At 46.9% G+C, this 16,324-nt stretch overlaps 1 protein-coding gene across 1 annotated transcript in view; it reads right to left on the reverse strand.

The window, feature by feature from the left end:
• The window catches only part of tnrc18 (trinucleotide repeat containing 18), a 45,421-nt gene that overhangs the window by 16,270 nt on the left and 12,827 nt on the right, over nt 1-16,324 (reverse strand). Inside the window, 12 exon segments of the mRNA XM_054607101.1 lie at nt 118-251; nt 345-490; nt 651-1,643; nt 1,844-1,924; nt 1,927-2,239; nt 2,928-3,112; nt 4,250-4,396; nt 5,453-5,667; nt 5,789-5,876; nt 8,302-10,134; nt 10,510-10,614; nt 13,618-13,758. Of these exon segments, the coding sequence (XP_054463076.1) occupies nt 118-251; nt 345-490; nt 651-1,643; nt 1,844-1,924; nt 1,927-2,239; nt 2,928-3,112; nt 4,250-4,396; nt 5,453-5,667; nt 5,789-5,876; nt 8,302-10,134; nt 10,510-10,614; nt 13,618-13,758 (4,381 nt within the window).

A 16,324-nucleotide genomic window follows, 5' to 3' on the forward strand; every position in this document is an offset into this window, starting at 1 on the left:
GTGTGTGTTTTTTGTCTGGGGTGGAGTCGTGGGAACATGTTTGTGTGTGGGTAATAATAGCAGCAGTGTGATTAATTCCTCTTGAATGTGGTTCTTGTAGTAAGTGTGTGAGCTCACCGCTTGTCTCTGCGTCTCTGCAGCTTGCTCAGATCTCTCTGCTTCTCCTTATACGTCTTCTGCAGCTCGGCCAGGTGGACGCGGTATTCCACTTCCACTGCGTCCAACACGTCCACAGACATCTTACTGTACAGCTGCAGAGAAAAGAGAGAAAAAAGTGTCACGCCGTTTTTTATGACAGACGTTTTCCACCTCTGGGTGACCCATAGTATTTGTGTTCAGGTTACCGGTTCTTCCTTCCGCTGCCTCCAGCTGTACTTCTTGTTGGGGTCCAGTGTTCTGGGCAGATCAATGTGGGACTGTTTCTCGATGGCCTCCAACAAAATCTGTCTGCTTGCTTTCAGAAGACAGTCCAGACCCTCCAATGTCATATCTGAATGGGATATAGCGGATATTAAAACATTAGAGAAAAGTAAAAAACTCTAAATCAAAGTTATATTTTTTTCTTTGATTTTTATTCTTATCAACTCATTGTCTTTATTTCCATCCCTTCCTGCCCTTTACAACCTCTCTCCACCCTCATATCTACCCACCTTGCTCCAGGCGAATATGCTCCATCTCTCGCTGGGCCATTTGGCTGAGCAGGGCCATCCCCTCCAGCGCCACCATCTCCAGAGCACCCGTGGTGCTGCAGTCTGCACCCATGGAGGAGTTCTCTATCTGCGGAATGAGTGTCAGGGCGGGTGGGGTGTTGGGACGGGCCTGGGCCATTTCGCTGGCTGCCAGCAGAGCAAACAGCCCTGCCATGGGATCCTCAGGTCCGATGACCAGCGGGAGCGGCGAGTTGGAGGTTGGAGGAGGATAAACAGGACTTTCTCTGTCACTTTCTTTTTGAATGGGAGTGTGCAAGTCCATTGGAGTGTCTGGCTGTTCTTGCTCACACACTGTGCTGGTGATTTTTTCTAGTGATGGACACGTCTGAGACGATTCCTGGCTGTCTGAATTTGCAGCTACGTACGATGGATATTGTACTGGATCTTTGATGACCTCTGGTTTAGGCTCAGCCTCTGTGAGTGGAGGAGGCAGGGGATATGCTGCTTGACAGGAGTAAGATGACACCTCCATTTTGATTTGCCCTCCTTCCTGCTCTTCCTCCTGGACTTCTTCCCGCCTCTCAACTTGAAGCCGCGGAGGGTTGGGTACAAGCAGAGGTAACGGTTGAGACTGGAGCTTCATGGTTTCCCCGTCTCCCTCTCGGTCCTGGCTGGCTAGCACAGGGCTGCGGCTCCGGCGAGGAGGACCAAGAGGTTCTGGCGTCAAGTCAAGCGGAGGCTGATCCACGTCGGGTTCCTGCTTGAGAAAAGATCCCGTTTTTGACGACTCTACTTTCTGTGCCTTGATGTCTGCTTCCAGCAGCCTTGGATGGAGGTGGGCTGAGGGCAAAGGGGCAGCAGAGGGAGGGGAACGGGAGCGGTGGGGTGGGACGACTTCTGTGTTTGCCTCTGTGGGAGCTGGGATGTGATAAGGGGGGAAAGGTGAGCCATATGGGGCCGTGATGGACCGGTACGGGTAACCAGGAGGGAGATCTGTCATAACAGTAAAGCAGAAATAAAGGAAGTTAAGGGTCACTGAATGATGAATCCAATATCATGCAAATGCCTGATGTATCCAATAATTGAGCTAAAAAACAACCTGTAAAGATAACAAGTCTATCTAACTTGAGGTTCAGTCGATATGTGGCTCAGCAACTATTTAATGTTCACTAGTTAGATTCCTCCAAACTCACCAGAGTAGATGCCTTGAAAGGTTGCAGAGGACGGCTTCTGTCCCTCTCTCTGCCCCACCTCCAGTTTAGGCCGCCGTGGCGGGACGGGGGCGGAGAGGCCGAGCGAGGGGAAGGCGGGTGAGAAAGGTGAGGCAGGGGCGTCGGCGGATGGGACAACGCTCTCTGTCCGCCCTCCTCCGACTTGAGGGCGGTCACCGGTGAGGGGAGCGGCGGCAGAGGGGTGAGGGAGGAGGTGGACGGGGTCGGCGAGCGAGAGTGAAGGGGAGGTTTGCGGGGGTGCAGGATGGGTGAGGGAGACGGGGAAGATATCGAGGAGGGGCGGGGTTTGGGGTCGGCGTGCCGCTTGTCTGCTTTGTCTTCCATCTCGGGCCGGTGCTCACTGGCCTTAAAACGCTCCTGAAACACAGGAGAGGAGGCGGCTTTCATAGTGTGTTTGTTAATGTGACACACTTTGCTTCAGCGAATAAATATTAGTGAGTGATTGCATTGTTTAGACTTCCTGGCCTGTCTTCTCCTGCAGCTGCAGGATGTGCTGTGTGAGTGGCTGTTTATTGTATGTGTTATACAACTTTACTATGACATATTCCCAATGAAATATACGTGTGACCCATTTTCTAAAGATTGAAGTCGTCAGTATGGAGCAGTGGGTTTCAGAGCCACTGACAGGGAAGTCGGAGAAAATTGAGATATGGGCCCATTGTTGGTTTTGGTCTTTATATTGTGATTTGTTGACGCTAAGTAGAATACAGAATATCGGCCTTATACTTCATTTATTATAGTATGCTGTAACTCTTAGAATGGGTTTATGTGTGTGTGCAGTATCATTTGTCTCACTTCTAGCTCCCCACTCCTCGACAGAGTCAGGATCTATGTGTTTATTGTTGATGTGATGTGTGTTTGTAATATTATGCCCATAAAAGTCTCCTTCAGCTGCAGGACTGCTGTGTTTTATGTTTGTGTTTGGATACGTAGGTGGATATATACTATATACATTGTACAGGTATGCAAATATCTTTGAATATGAGGTTTGAATTATGTGTAGTTGATGATATGTGTGCATTTAAAAAACATTAAGTCCACTTACGACTATCTGTGCATTCCTCTGCAGCTCCAGGACCTGCGCTGTGTGCTGCTGGATCATGAGCAGCTCCTGTTGCCGGAGCATCTGCTGCTGGGAGAGGAGCTGGAGCTGGGCCGCATGCTGCAGCGAGCTGCCTGTACCGTATACCCCCGACCACACCGGGGCTCCACGATCAAGTACATCACCTCCTGTGGAGGGACGGAGGAGGCCATGGGGAAAAAAAGCTGTTTAAGTGGCATTCTATGGCATCACATATGTCATGTTAAAGATGAAGAAATGAACCAGTTTGGGACAGCATTTGTACTGCTTAATTTATAAAAATGAAGACTACATTTCCCACAACCTCCATGGGGGATAAACAATGGATGGGTCCCAACCTTATTTTTTTATACCCCCACTAGCCTTTCAGATTAGCTACCCCTTCATTTCACACCGCCTATCAGGCTCCATTTACGTTCATTTGAAAATAATTTCGGTTGGGTTCTTTCTGACAGAACCTGTTAGTACGCCAACAGTTAGCTGTCAGTCCAAATGAAGAGATCCAGAAGGGTTTATCCTTCTTCAGAAAAATACCCAGCAATGAAATGCTGCATTCTGCGCACACTGCAATAGTACATTTTCGATTACGCAGTCGAAGTGCAGATATAAAAGTTTATATCAAGCCGGCCAAAGAGCAATATACAATAGCACTTCTATGGTGCGTGATAAGCACATAAATGTACGCGTGTATGAATGCAAATGGTACATTTAACGTCCTTGTACTTGTATGGAGATTTTCTAGTCTTCCATCTAACGCTTTAACATTCATTCGCACCCATTCATATAGTGCTGCAGGGGCTACCATGCAGGGTCAATCTTGGGGGTTTGAAAATATGGTCACCCTAGTTTATCCATTAGCTTTAGCTAACTATTTCAACAATCTATTCAATATCTTTAAATCAGCTATACTGATTTGAAATCACTCTGTTGAGGCTTCCTATTAGTTTGTTATCTCTTTCACTTTACAGAAAAAGGACATCAAAGCGTCCTCTTGTTTGTACTGTAAAGCAGCAGAAGCACAATCCACTGGCACACAGTCCACAATAACATATGGAGGCTGTCAATCTTGTTTGATGGTCTCATTTGTTTACGGTAATTACCAGCCAAACATCTGTTTCAAAATGAACATGGTAATCATTTATTTTTGCTACAATGCAATAAATAGTAATTTTATCAGCAATGAAATTGGCAAACCAAAAGCACACATACTTTAGATTTCATATGCACACACACACACACACAGATACACACGCACACACACAGATACACAGAGGAGGCTTTCATACCGTAGTGTGACAGGTGTTCAGTGGGGATGACTATTAGCTGCCCAGACTGTGGGTCCCTGGCAAACTGGTAGTGAGAGGGTATGGAGCCTTGCAGAGAGGGGGGGTAGCCTGGGGGGAGGGTCTGGTGGAGTGACGAAGGACCCAGACCTGAATTGGAAGAAAAAGTGTAAAAAATGTTATGAACTGAGAAGGGGAAAAAAACATTTTCCCAGCTAAGCTAAGACTAACATGAACTCAGCATCATTCTTCACACAGTTGAAGCCATAGTTGAGTTAAATCAGAGAGCACCCCCCCCACACACACACTTTTAGCTTCTGTTTGAGTGATTTTGTGTTTTTGCCCCGTGTGTCTAGACAGAGCCGGCCCCTTGGGGAGCTCCGCTTTTCTGTTTGTGTTTCCATATTTTCAGATGTAGTGTGTACAGTTATGTTAAACTCCCGTAAGTTTGTGAGTTTGAGAATGTGTGTTTGTGTGTGTTCGTGTATGCGTGTGTGTGTCTTGATGCTATTATTTCTGGAAGCGTTGGAGGAGCTGGAATGTCCTGCAAAGATGAAGAATGTCTGTGGGACTTGACCCCCGCAGGCTGCTGCTGGACGAGCCTCTAGACAGACGGATGGAGCCTCCCTTTTCTGCTACACCAATCACAAAAAGGCTACACATGCGCATGGAGAATTTTTAAAAGCATGCCACGCTCTGGTGTGTTTGAACTGATTTAGACTCTTTAGTCTTATGCACAATGTAAGATAGCGCTGCTAACAAGAGACTAAGACATAAATGCTCACTGAAAAGGGCAAGAGCTGCTGGTACGACTGCTTTTTGTGCCGTTCTGCTGCACATGTCAGTCTACCTTAGTGGACATATAAAGTGGCTCTTTTGCATCTTGTGCATGTGGATGCATGTTTTAGTCCAAAACCCACAGATATTCAGATTACCATCACATACAAGAAAAAATAAGTGACAACTTTGTTTGGCATTTAGCTTTGGATTGATTTTAAAATGAATTGTTTTAAAAAAAAAACAATCAGTGTTGATTCATTCTCTGAACTACAACTTGTCGTCTTCTTATATGAGCCATAAATATTATTGAAATCACAAAATACATGCCGGACCTCAGCCACGGTACAAAAGGTGTCACAAGGAAACGCTAAGTGCAATTTTGAGAACATCTAAACATGAGCCTTTAGCACATGAACGTCCACATACTGTATGGGGAGCTGGAGAGCCAGACTGGGGGGGCTCCAGGTCGGGGCATCCAGGGGTGAGAGGTCAGAGTTGAGGGGTCGGGAGGCCATCGTCCCGCCCCTCCTGTGACCATAAGGTTGGAGGTCATGAGGCTGGGTGTCATCATGCTGGGTGTCATGCCGCTAGACAGCGGAGCAGGGTGCATCTGAGTGAACTCTGACAGCTCCTTGGACTCTCTGGATGGAAACAAGACACCGTTTTATTTGATACTTTGTGTCAACATTTAGATTTTTATTAACAAAAAGGTATGTAATTGAAAACTTAATGCATGTTTTTGGCAATGGTCGACGTCTTTACCTGAGCACTTTCTCCTGCTCGCGCTCCAGCCGGCCGACCAGCAGTCTGTCATCGTGGTGACGGCCACGGACCTCCCCTCGCTCCTCATCTATAAATGGGTTAAGGCACAGATAAAGATGTTCAGTAGCTGCATCACTGAGGCTCCTTGAGTGTTTAAACCCTGATCCCGCATGTAATAGGCATTATAGAAAAGAATACAAACTGCCAAAGAGGATATACAGGATGGCTGGGGTGAGAGGAAGCAATAATGTGGTGAGAAGTGAAAGAGGGTGACAGCAGAGGAGCGAGGGGGGAGAAGACAAGGTGACGCTGGCTTTATAATGGTGACACGACACAGCATGTCAAAACAAGAGAGTGGAAGCTAAAAATACCATGTTGGGCCAGTGTGTGCACACAAACTGTACAAATACACACACACAGAGTGACAGCTCTCACTCTGAGTGTCAGTTCTTATCAGTTAATAGTCTAGTGCCACAGGAGACGTGTGAACATACCACTACTGTCTCACCACACACACACACACACACACACACACACACACGCTTACTATCGAGGCCGACGGCAAAAGACAGAGATGGAGAGTAAAAAATAAATAAATAAGGAAAGCAGCAGCACTGAACCAAGCAGTCCAGAATAAACATGAGGTTCTCCCTCCTCGCACTCTTTGCCATTAACCCTCTTCCATCTCATCCACGCTGACTGAAGGTCCCCGAGCAGCAGAAAGGTTTTATACGAGTGTGCTGAACCCTTCAGTTCTGCTCTAAAAAAGTGTGTGTGTGTGTGTGTGTGTGTGTGTGTGTGTGTGTGTGTGTGTGTGTGTGTGTGTGTGTGTGTGTGTGTGTGTGTGTGTGTGTGTGTGTGTGTGTGTGTGTGTGTGTGTGTGTGTGTGTGTGTGTGTGTGTGTGTGTGTGTGTGTGTGTGCTCCGTAAAGGGACAAGGGACTTTAACAATCTCTGACATGCTCCGCAGGAAAGGTTTCAAGACTGTTACCAAGGTTACAGGGAGCCTGTCCCACATGCTATCCTCTCTGCATCAGTAAGCCAGCGATTAGCGCTGCACCCCCCCCATCTCACTCTTTTCACTTCTTTTCTTCCTGACATACCTCTCTCTTCCCGTCTATCAACCTATCGATCTACTTCCACCTCTTTAGTTCTTATCATTAGCCTTTCCTCCTTCCCTCCATCTATCCTTCCATCCATCTATCCTTCCATCAATCCATCCACCCTTCCATCTATTTGTGTTTTCTGCGTAAATCCTCTGCTGTTTATTTAGAGCTCTTCTCAGAGCGAGGCACTGACTCTATTAGACCAATCACTCTGCTCAAGCAGGAAAATGAATAAACGCCCCCAACAGGCATTCACGTGCATGCACACACACTCATGCAAATACACAAACATCTCACACGGTTCCTCATATACACTTGGGCACACACACGCACACACACACACACACAGCCTGTCACTCTCAAGAGTGATCCATTGCTTAGCAACGCACCCATGGTCTTATTGTAATTCAAGGCTTGTTTGTAGCTTTTAGCAGCACTCTGTAATGACATGTTTAATGCAGAGAGGCTGGTGGGGGGGGGGGGGGGGGAGCTGAAGAAAAGAGTGGAGAATAAGCAGGGGGCCTGAGGTGGGACAAGGAGGGAGTGCCTCTACAAAGACCTTCCTCAGAGAGGAAGGAAGGGTGGGGAAGGAAAGAGGCATTCAACAAAATGAAAAGAGCAAGAGACAGAAAGAGAGAGAGAGAGAGAGAGAGAGAGAGAGAGAGAGAGGACAGAAAGAACATGGAGCTGAGAGAGAAACAGAAACAAGGAGAAAGACAGCGAGATGGAGAGGGAGCACTGTAGCTGAATGACCTTGACGTACAAGAATAGAGCGCTGTGTGGCAGGAATTGCTATGCAGCACAGAGAGCCTACAGACTCGCCAAAAAGGAGCCTTTCAACAAAATACAACCCATGACATAATTAGTAATTTGGGGAAGGGGGGTGGGGTTGTTTCTACGATTTCCAATCGTGCATGAACACCTCGAAGTCAAACGGGGGGCTGAGGGAACATGACTCTGGTCCAAAAGAAAATGAATCCTCTATTATTCATGAAAACCCAAATGAGGAATCATTTGCTCTGGGTTCATTTAACTAAGGGGATCTGTGTTCCCTGCAGTGCCATTCTGGGAGAGAGTTGAAAGCAAGAGCAGGAGGAAATACATTAGAAAGAAATGTTCCGAAATAAGTTAGGTATACTTGATTTAACTTGCCAGAAACTATCAAATACAAAATGACTTGTGTGATTGAGTGAACTCCAGCACATTACTCCTGCGAGCATTTCAAAACTTCTATCCAATGAAAATGCAGATAATGATTCATTATAAAAATTATTTTCAGTTTAATTTGGACCTCAATAATTCACATGCAAGAAAACAAGAATTCACCAGATGGAATACAAGCGTTTCGTGGTAAACCAGTGATGAGGGGAGTTATTTTTACGATTTCTTCCATAAGAGACGTCATTACCTTTAATAGCCGTCTGCAGAAGGGCTCTCTGTGTGTCCGAGGGTCCACTGGTCTGTTTACTGGAGCTCCCACTGTCTCTCTGCCGGGCCACGGCCACAGCAATGCCAACCGGAGGGTGGCGCACCTCCCCCTCCCCCTCCCGGCCAAACGAGCGGGCGCTGTCCGGCCGCTCCTGCTCTCGCTTCAGCTGTGGAGGCCCCCTCAACGCTGAACCACCTGATCCAACCGATACCCTTTCCCTGTCTCTCTCTCGCTCTCTCTCCCCCCTGTCCCTCTCTCTCTCTCTTTCCCTCTCCCGCTCTCTTTCTCGATCCCTCTCCCTTTCGGCTTCCATCCCGACGTTGGCCAGACCCCCGAAGGGTCCTCGGCCGTCCGCGGCGTGCATGGCGGACCCCGGCCCTTCAGCGGCAAAGTTCCCACTGTATTTAATCAGACTCTGCATGGCTGAGACCTCTGCGGGATCTGACCCTGCTCCCCCGCCTCGCTCACCTGCCAGTGCCCCCCCGGGTCGGTAGAGCGCCGATGGGTCCAGGTAGCGTCTCTGACTCCCCTCCTCACCTGCTCGCCCGTGTCCGTGTTGGGTGGGGTGCGTTTGGGGGGAATGGGAGTTGCTGCTGGGCCGGTGGGTTGTGTGAGGGGAATGGGACATTTGTGTGCGTTTGGGCTGGCTGTGGGGAGAGGAGAGTGTGTGTGCATGTTGGGCAGCCAGGGCGGCCATGTGACTGGTGGCATAGTTGGCTAATGGGCTGATGGCGTTCCACTTAGGCTCCGCCCCTGCCTGCTCTATGCCCAATCGGATTGAGTGTTTAGGGACGTCCCTGTTGTCCGGACTGAACCGTGATTGAATAGAGGAGTAGGACGCGTCCTGGGCTCGTTTACCAATGGAACCGTTGGAACAAATGATGGAGCCTTCCTCTCTTTGATTGCTTGAATCGCCAGACTGGGAGAGTCGAGGATGCTCCATCGGGCTCCTCTCAGGAAACCTGTAGCTCTCCCTCTCCCGGTTTCTCTCCCGTTCGCGCTCCCTGTCTCTGTCGCTCTCTCGTTCTCTCTCTCGTTCTCTCTCTCGTTCTCTCTCTCTGTTTTTGTTGTCGCGGGCCTGCGAGGCGATCTGGATTGGACCGACCCGCTCGTCGTAAACCTCCACAGAAGGCACATATGTCGGTGCGCTGACTCGCTGCTCTCTCATGGACTCTCTGGGTGTGGAGGGGTGAGGCGGGCCAGCGGCGGAGGGCTGAAGCGCCGGGGGAAGGGCGTAGGAGACGTGGAGGGTCCCGGCTGACGTGGCCACGGAGTCATTCCTCCGTTGTCTGTCTGAGTGAGAGTTTGAGTTGTTTGCGTTAGAGTTATGGTTGTGGTGGGGTCGGGAGCCCCCCTCCTCCTCCCGACCCCCTCTGTCTGTCTCTGGTCCATGAAACCTCCCGCCCCCGCCTGAAGGGAAGGGGTGCGGTGGAGGTGATGGCCTGGATCTGGGCCGCACTGTTGAAGAATGGGGGTGTGGCTTCTGCTCGAGGGGGTGAGGATGGAAGGGCCAACTCTCTCTGTCCCTCTCCGTGTCCCGGTCCCTTTCTCTCTCTCGTTCGCGGTCGCCGCTCCTCGCCCGGCAGGCCTCCTCGCTCCTCCCCTCCTGCGTCAGGTCCACCACGCTGTGCGGCCTCTGCTCCTCTCTTGACCGCTCTCGCTCTCTCTCCCTCTCCCCCCGATAAGGGCGGTCCCTTCCCCCGTCCCGGGACGTCCTCTGGGGCGGTGTGGAGTTGGACGGGGCGGCCGGAGGAGCAGATGGAGGAGGGTGGAGAGGCAGCTGGTTCAAGGAGGCTGGCAGGTAAAAGCCCTCTAAAAAAACAAACATATCATAAGAAACATGAGTGTAAAAACAAACACTCACACACGACATGTTTCAGAGCGAATAAGCAGCACGCAGGCAGAGGTCAACGTGATAAATATTTAACGGAGTAACACAAATCAACAGCGGACCTGCAACAGTCACATCCAGGACAACCTGTACATATAAGCATGGAAATAAAAGAGTAATCAAAGCAGTTTAAATGTTGCCAATTTATGGCTCAGTTCCATAACAAACAACAAGTCTTCTCACCAAATGAAAAAGCTTCACATTTCTTTAACTCATGCATCATCGGGATATGAGAGAATCTGTCCACTAAATTCAGCAATGTGTCTCCGTGAGCGTTGCTGTTGACAGCGACTGACCTTTATGTGAGTCGTAGAGAGGGTGCTGGGAGAGCGAGGGAGGTTCCAGGTGTCCCAGGGACAGGTAGGGGCTGGAGTACAGGCTGCCTGGCAGAGGAGGGTACCCTGAAGACACAGACACACAGACACAGACACACACACACAGACACACACACACACACACACACACACACAGACAACATGTTATTACAATACACTTTATACAAAAACTGAGACTATACAAAACCTTTTTTTCACGGCTCATTCGGGTAAATATTAGGTCTTTTGTGAAACTCTTACGAGGATCATTTGGAGCTACTGGACAAACCCTGGAGATGTGACGCACACGGTTTTAAAAGCCTCTCCTGCTGTTATGTTACAAACCGAACTTTAGTTCTTCTAGAGAAGCTGAGACAACATGCACAAAGTTAACCGGCAACTATGTTGAAAATTGACCGCAAGAAATGTCAAACAGTTTCAGATTTCAGTTTCTCAAATACAAGGTTTTCTTTTTGATATCAAAGTTAATTAAATCGGTTGTAGACTGTTGGTTGAACAAAAATAACCCTGAAGATGTCAAATAGGTATTTTTTTACATTTGGTAAAACAAATGATTGATTCAGAAAAGAATTCGGAAGGTCAATTGATAATGGAAATTGTCTTTATTGCGGCCATACAGTCACCTGAAATTAATTATTGATTTTAACATGACCATTAACAATGGATGACACAAAACATTTTAATAAAAAGGTAAACATTTGCAGTTTTAGAGAGGTGTTGTTTTAACTTTTTGGAATTTTGGAGGCCGTCAGTTCCACTTACACGCTCAGACTAGTCAACAGAGTTCAGGACTTTTAAATCATATTACACTTTGTGCCCAGACTCCTTTTTAATGAGAGGATTACATTCGACCCTGTGTCACCTGCAACTATTTGTTTTGTTCAGATTGAGGTGTATGCTGGGCGAAAGAGTCTGCCTGACAGCCAGCTGCTGCTCTCAGAGACCAGGTCTTAATATAGACAAAGCCTCGCGCCTGGTCTAATGCTCTGGATTTCTGTGTTTAGACGGAGCTGGCTGCAACTCTGACGCTAGCTGGTGTCACCACGTGAAAAAAAAAAAAAAAAAAAAAAAAAAAAAAAGGACTGCCAACCAGAGAGGGTGAGACAAGAAATATCAAAGACACCGCTGCTGGTCCAGCATGAAGTGGCGGGCGGAAAATATAATCGGTCTCCTCTCCGCTCTGAGAGGCAGAAATGGAGAAGCAAGAGGAGGCTGGTGGTGAGGGTGTCAGCGGTTAGAGGAAAGCATACGCAGACAGAAATATAAGAATGATGATGTGACGGGACTGAAGGCATGCGGGATAAGTTTCCTGCAAAGCTTCCTTTAGCTAACGGCTAACCTTGATCTCTAACAGCTTTGATACGGGGTTCCTGTGAAGCTACGGTGCATCCCAGGCAGATCCAGAGTCTGCCTCTTAGCTGCTGCCCGGAACTGTCTGCCCGCAGCTTTTAGTAACTTTAGCTGCTGCTAAAGCCAGCCACCAGGTATTAAGACTCTCTCCAAGGCTGTGAAAGACTCCGCTCATATCAGAGCAAGTCTATTCTAACGCTTCTTCAACCAGCAGAATGTTTTAGCCGATTTAGCTTCTGAAACTTCAGCCTCAATTCAAGCTAAACTTTAAGTCGATCGCCAAAAGTCCATCCATCTTTTATCCCTCCATCTTTTTTGGCTGAAGATAAAGTCTACCAGGACGTGTCTTGGCAGGGGGCTGAAATTCAGAGCGGATGGACTTTTTTATTATTTTATTTCATACTTCTTTTGTATTCAAAAGCTTATTTTAATAAAGTATAGTCCTTAAAGATTTTCATAAATTCAAACCCTGTTTTTGATATTATTTATGGTCAGCCATTTATTGTATTTATATTCTTTAAATTACCTCTTGGTTAAGGATTTGTCATTATTAGTGGTGGGGCCCGCCTTTCCCGCACTTTATTCAGTTTAAAGTCACGGCCAAAACGGTATGCATATTATCCAGCATTAAAGTAATAGTTAGTCATACAGATATATAGGACAGTAGCCTTTCAGCTTAGCAAATATAATGGAAGCTGGGGGAAACAGCTAGCCTGGCTCTTTCTGAAGTAAAAAAACAAAAAAGCACCAATCAGCAACTCTAAAGCTAACTTCTTCATACATTATATCCTTATTGTTTAATCTGCACAGAAGCTGGAGTGTACATTTTAAGGTGGGTTATTTGGTGGACTGATCTTGGCTCTGAGCGGTTGCCTAGGAACCAGCTAAGAGTTGAAGAAGTTATTGCCTGTAATCACAGTGCATCCCCTTGAACCGCCCCTGAGCCAAAGACAGTCAGATCGAGACAAAATCTTAAATAACTAATCACGCACCATCTGATTTGCCGTGTTTGGGAAGCACCAGACACGATCTGTGTCACACAGGCGATGCAATCGGCTTTAAAATGAGCCCTAAATAGAATTCATTCGTCCTTCTCCATTTACCTTGCCAAAATGCACCGCGGGATACGTTCCCTCCTATCTGACCTTCTTCCCCAGCGAGATTTGATAAGGAGACACAGAAGGACAAGAGGGAATAGGGAGGGAACAGAGATTCAATCACTTACTGAAACAGACCTTAAGAAGAGCACAGAGACAAGAGAGAGGTCCGTGGAGAGGGCAAAACACACAAAGATATATATAAATCCCTCTGTGTGTCTAAAACTGTGTTCATAAGTTAGGTCAGGAGGGAGATGGTGTAGGAAAGTGGGACAGGGGAGCTACAGAGAGGGAAAGACAAAGTGCATGTTGGATAGGAAGTAAAAAAGAACGAGAGAGGAAGATAGATTACAGTAACGCATGACAGGAAAGAGTAAGTAAGAGACAGGTGGAGGACGGAGGAAACGGGACGCATATAGGACAGAACCAGGAGGACCGCTAGCAGCAGAGAGACAGAAATGGAGCAGGATCCCACTGGTGTGAGCAATGACAACCAGGAGGAGGAGCCTCCTGGGCTTTGGACTGAAGCACACTGTGAGAAATAGCATGAAAATACGGGGTGCCTTTATGAATCCGAGCGAGAGACAAGTGAAAATGTTTGTTGAGTCGATTAGTGATTTACCTTCATGAGCGTGCGATGCCCAGAGCTGGGCCATCTGCAGACTGCTGGGATTGGCCGATCTGTACGCGGGGTCGGAGGTCAAGTGGGAGGGGCCGGAGTAACCTGACAGGAATGGACTGGAGCCTGCCGGGAAGCTGTCGCCTAAAAAAAGAGAAACAAAGTCGTCAATCACCCTGGCAGCCGAAAGATCCAAACTAATAAATTCCAGCTGATTTATACTGTACATGCTGTCACTTTTCCTGTGTGCCTGTGTGTGTTTTTTTGCGGTGGATCTGGTGCTCAATCGATGTGCGCTGATGGTTCAAAGCTCAAGCAGTCTGTCGTCATCACATTATTACTGAACCAACGTGCACCCTGCTTTCCACAAGACAGACCACAGACAGACTGTACTCCGAAGACGGGGACAGTTAATGTGGCCGGCAACTGAAAAACCACAATCGTCACAGCAGAAGTGAGGAAGAGGGCCACATGGATCACACTGCCACATTCACTCTCTACACATGCACATCATCAGACCTGTCGCTGTGTGGGGGGATTTCACATTTGTGCACTGCCGGGAGAGCATTTTAATCTAATTGACAAACAAATTATTCTCACTACTTTCTTATTGGTATCTTGTGTGTTTTAACTACAATAAATAAACATAATAAATGGATTCTCCTGAAGATACAGGACTAGACGGAGTATAGCCACATTTGAGACCTCAGCACTCTGCTCATGATTTAACTCGATTAATAGTTTGGTCAATGACGTGTCAAAAATAGATCAAAATGCCAATTATGACTTCCCAGAGCGCGAGTTGACGCCCTCAATTTTCTTGTGTTGTCTGAAGATATTCATTTTACAATGAAGTATGACAAAGAGAAGCAGCAAATCCTGCCATTAGAGAAACTCAAACCAGACAATTTGTAGGAAAGAAACTATAAATAGATTACCAAGATTATTTTTCTGTCGACTGACTGATTCATTAATTCAGTTATTGTTCTAGCACTAATTGTTAGACCATGATTCAGTCACATAGCGTTCCTTTTGTCAAACTTAAGGGAGAAATTAAATCTTTATTATTTGTTACTGTTTAGTAGCAGTTCTGTTCAAAGGTTTTTTTTCTGATCCACAGATATTTAATCTCTGCCCAGAAAGACAAAACATTTCCCCAGCACGAAAACAAACGTTTAAATCCAATACTTCCAATGCTACGGCCTGTGAAAACTTTAACTTTACCCAACATTTCTATATTAAATCAATCGATACAAACATCCTTCCATCATGTAAGGGTTTGTCGGCATAAACTTTTTTTTATGAAAATAAAAAGCCCAAAGGATCATTCTGAGCCTGATAACATAGAGACCTGTCTGTACTCCTTCCGCACACATTGATGTGTACAGATATGTTGTCATCTATGTTGACAGGGTGACGACACACTTCCCCATTAAAACCAGTTCCATCGCTGCCTCATTGACAGAGTAAATCCTCGTAAAACCTTTCATATCTCTGTGTGATACCTTATCAGTTGTTTTTGTTAGACTCCGCCCCCCGGCGTGTGTGACCACTAGTGAACTTTAAACCTTTGAACCATCACTGCCTCTTCCAATCACAAACCTCCTGAGAGCTGAAAGAGGGTTTCATGTTTAGCCAAGGTTTCTTACCACCCCCACCCCCACCACCTCTCCACCCAACCCATTACTGAACGCCCCACACAGCCATTACCCTGATAAAACTAACCATGTGTGTAGGGGAAAGGGTGCTGTCTGTATAAGGGCGGGGGGAGGGACTGTGTGTGTGTGTGTGTGTGTGTGTGTGTGTGTGTGTGTGTTTCTGTATTAGTCCTGTGGGAATCTGAGAGAGACATGCTGTGCTCACTGAGTTTCCCCTGCATCTAAATCAGTACATTAAAACCGCAGTCCGTCAGCACCCACACACACACACACCCACACACAGTATTTTGAAATCAATAGCAAACGCAGCTTTCCAATTAATCACAAACAGAGGCACGTGTGCACACGCACACACACACACACGAGTAATGCAGTGTGCCTCTGAAATACAGTGAAGGTGGATCCTTCCATAAACAGCTTTATAAAACACATTTTTCCAAGCCTCTCCATGTTTGTGTCCGTGTGTGTGTGTGTAGCTTTAACTGATAGTTCGCCCCATAATCAAAAAATACATATTTTCTTAACCAAAGCACTGCTGATAAATCTAGATTGTTTTGGAGTTAGTTGTCTAGTTTTGGAGAGATCGGCCATAGAGATGGCTGCCTTCTCTAGAACATAATGGGACTGGGTGGCACTCGGCTCCAAAAAAACACATTTGAAAGACTCAACAGTAATGTCTCTTTCCAGAAATCATGACCATGTTACTCGAGATAATCCACAGACCTTGTTGTGAGCAGTTTCATGTGAAGTGACAGTGACTGCCCTTTGAGTCAGAGACCCTGCAGGAGCTTCAGACGGGCACGTATGAGACAGAAATGTGCAAAAACACAGGCAGGCACATAAGAATCCACACAATCACGGTAATTACTGGGAATATGGAGGAAATGCAAATGTGCACAACCAACCACACACACACACAGACACAGAGACACACAGTTAATAACCTTCAGTTTCAGTACAATAACACTTCTGGAAACACACACTGAAGAGCAGCACTGAGATGAGGTTTTACCTCCAAAAAGGACAACTTACGATCTGTGTGTGAAGTCTAA

The sequence above is a fragment of the Anoplopoma fimbria genome, chromosome 11, assembly GCF_027596085.1.
Source record: "Anoplopoma fimbria isolate UVic2021 breed Golden Eagle Sablefish chromosome 11, Afim_UVic_2022, whole genome shotgun sequence".
NCBI lineage: Eukaryota > Metazoa > Chordata > Actinopteri > Perciformes > Anoplopomatidae > Anoplopoma > Anoplopoma fimbria.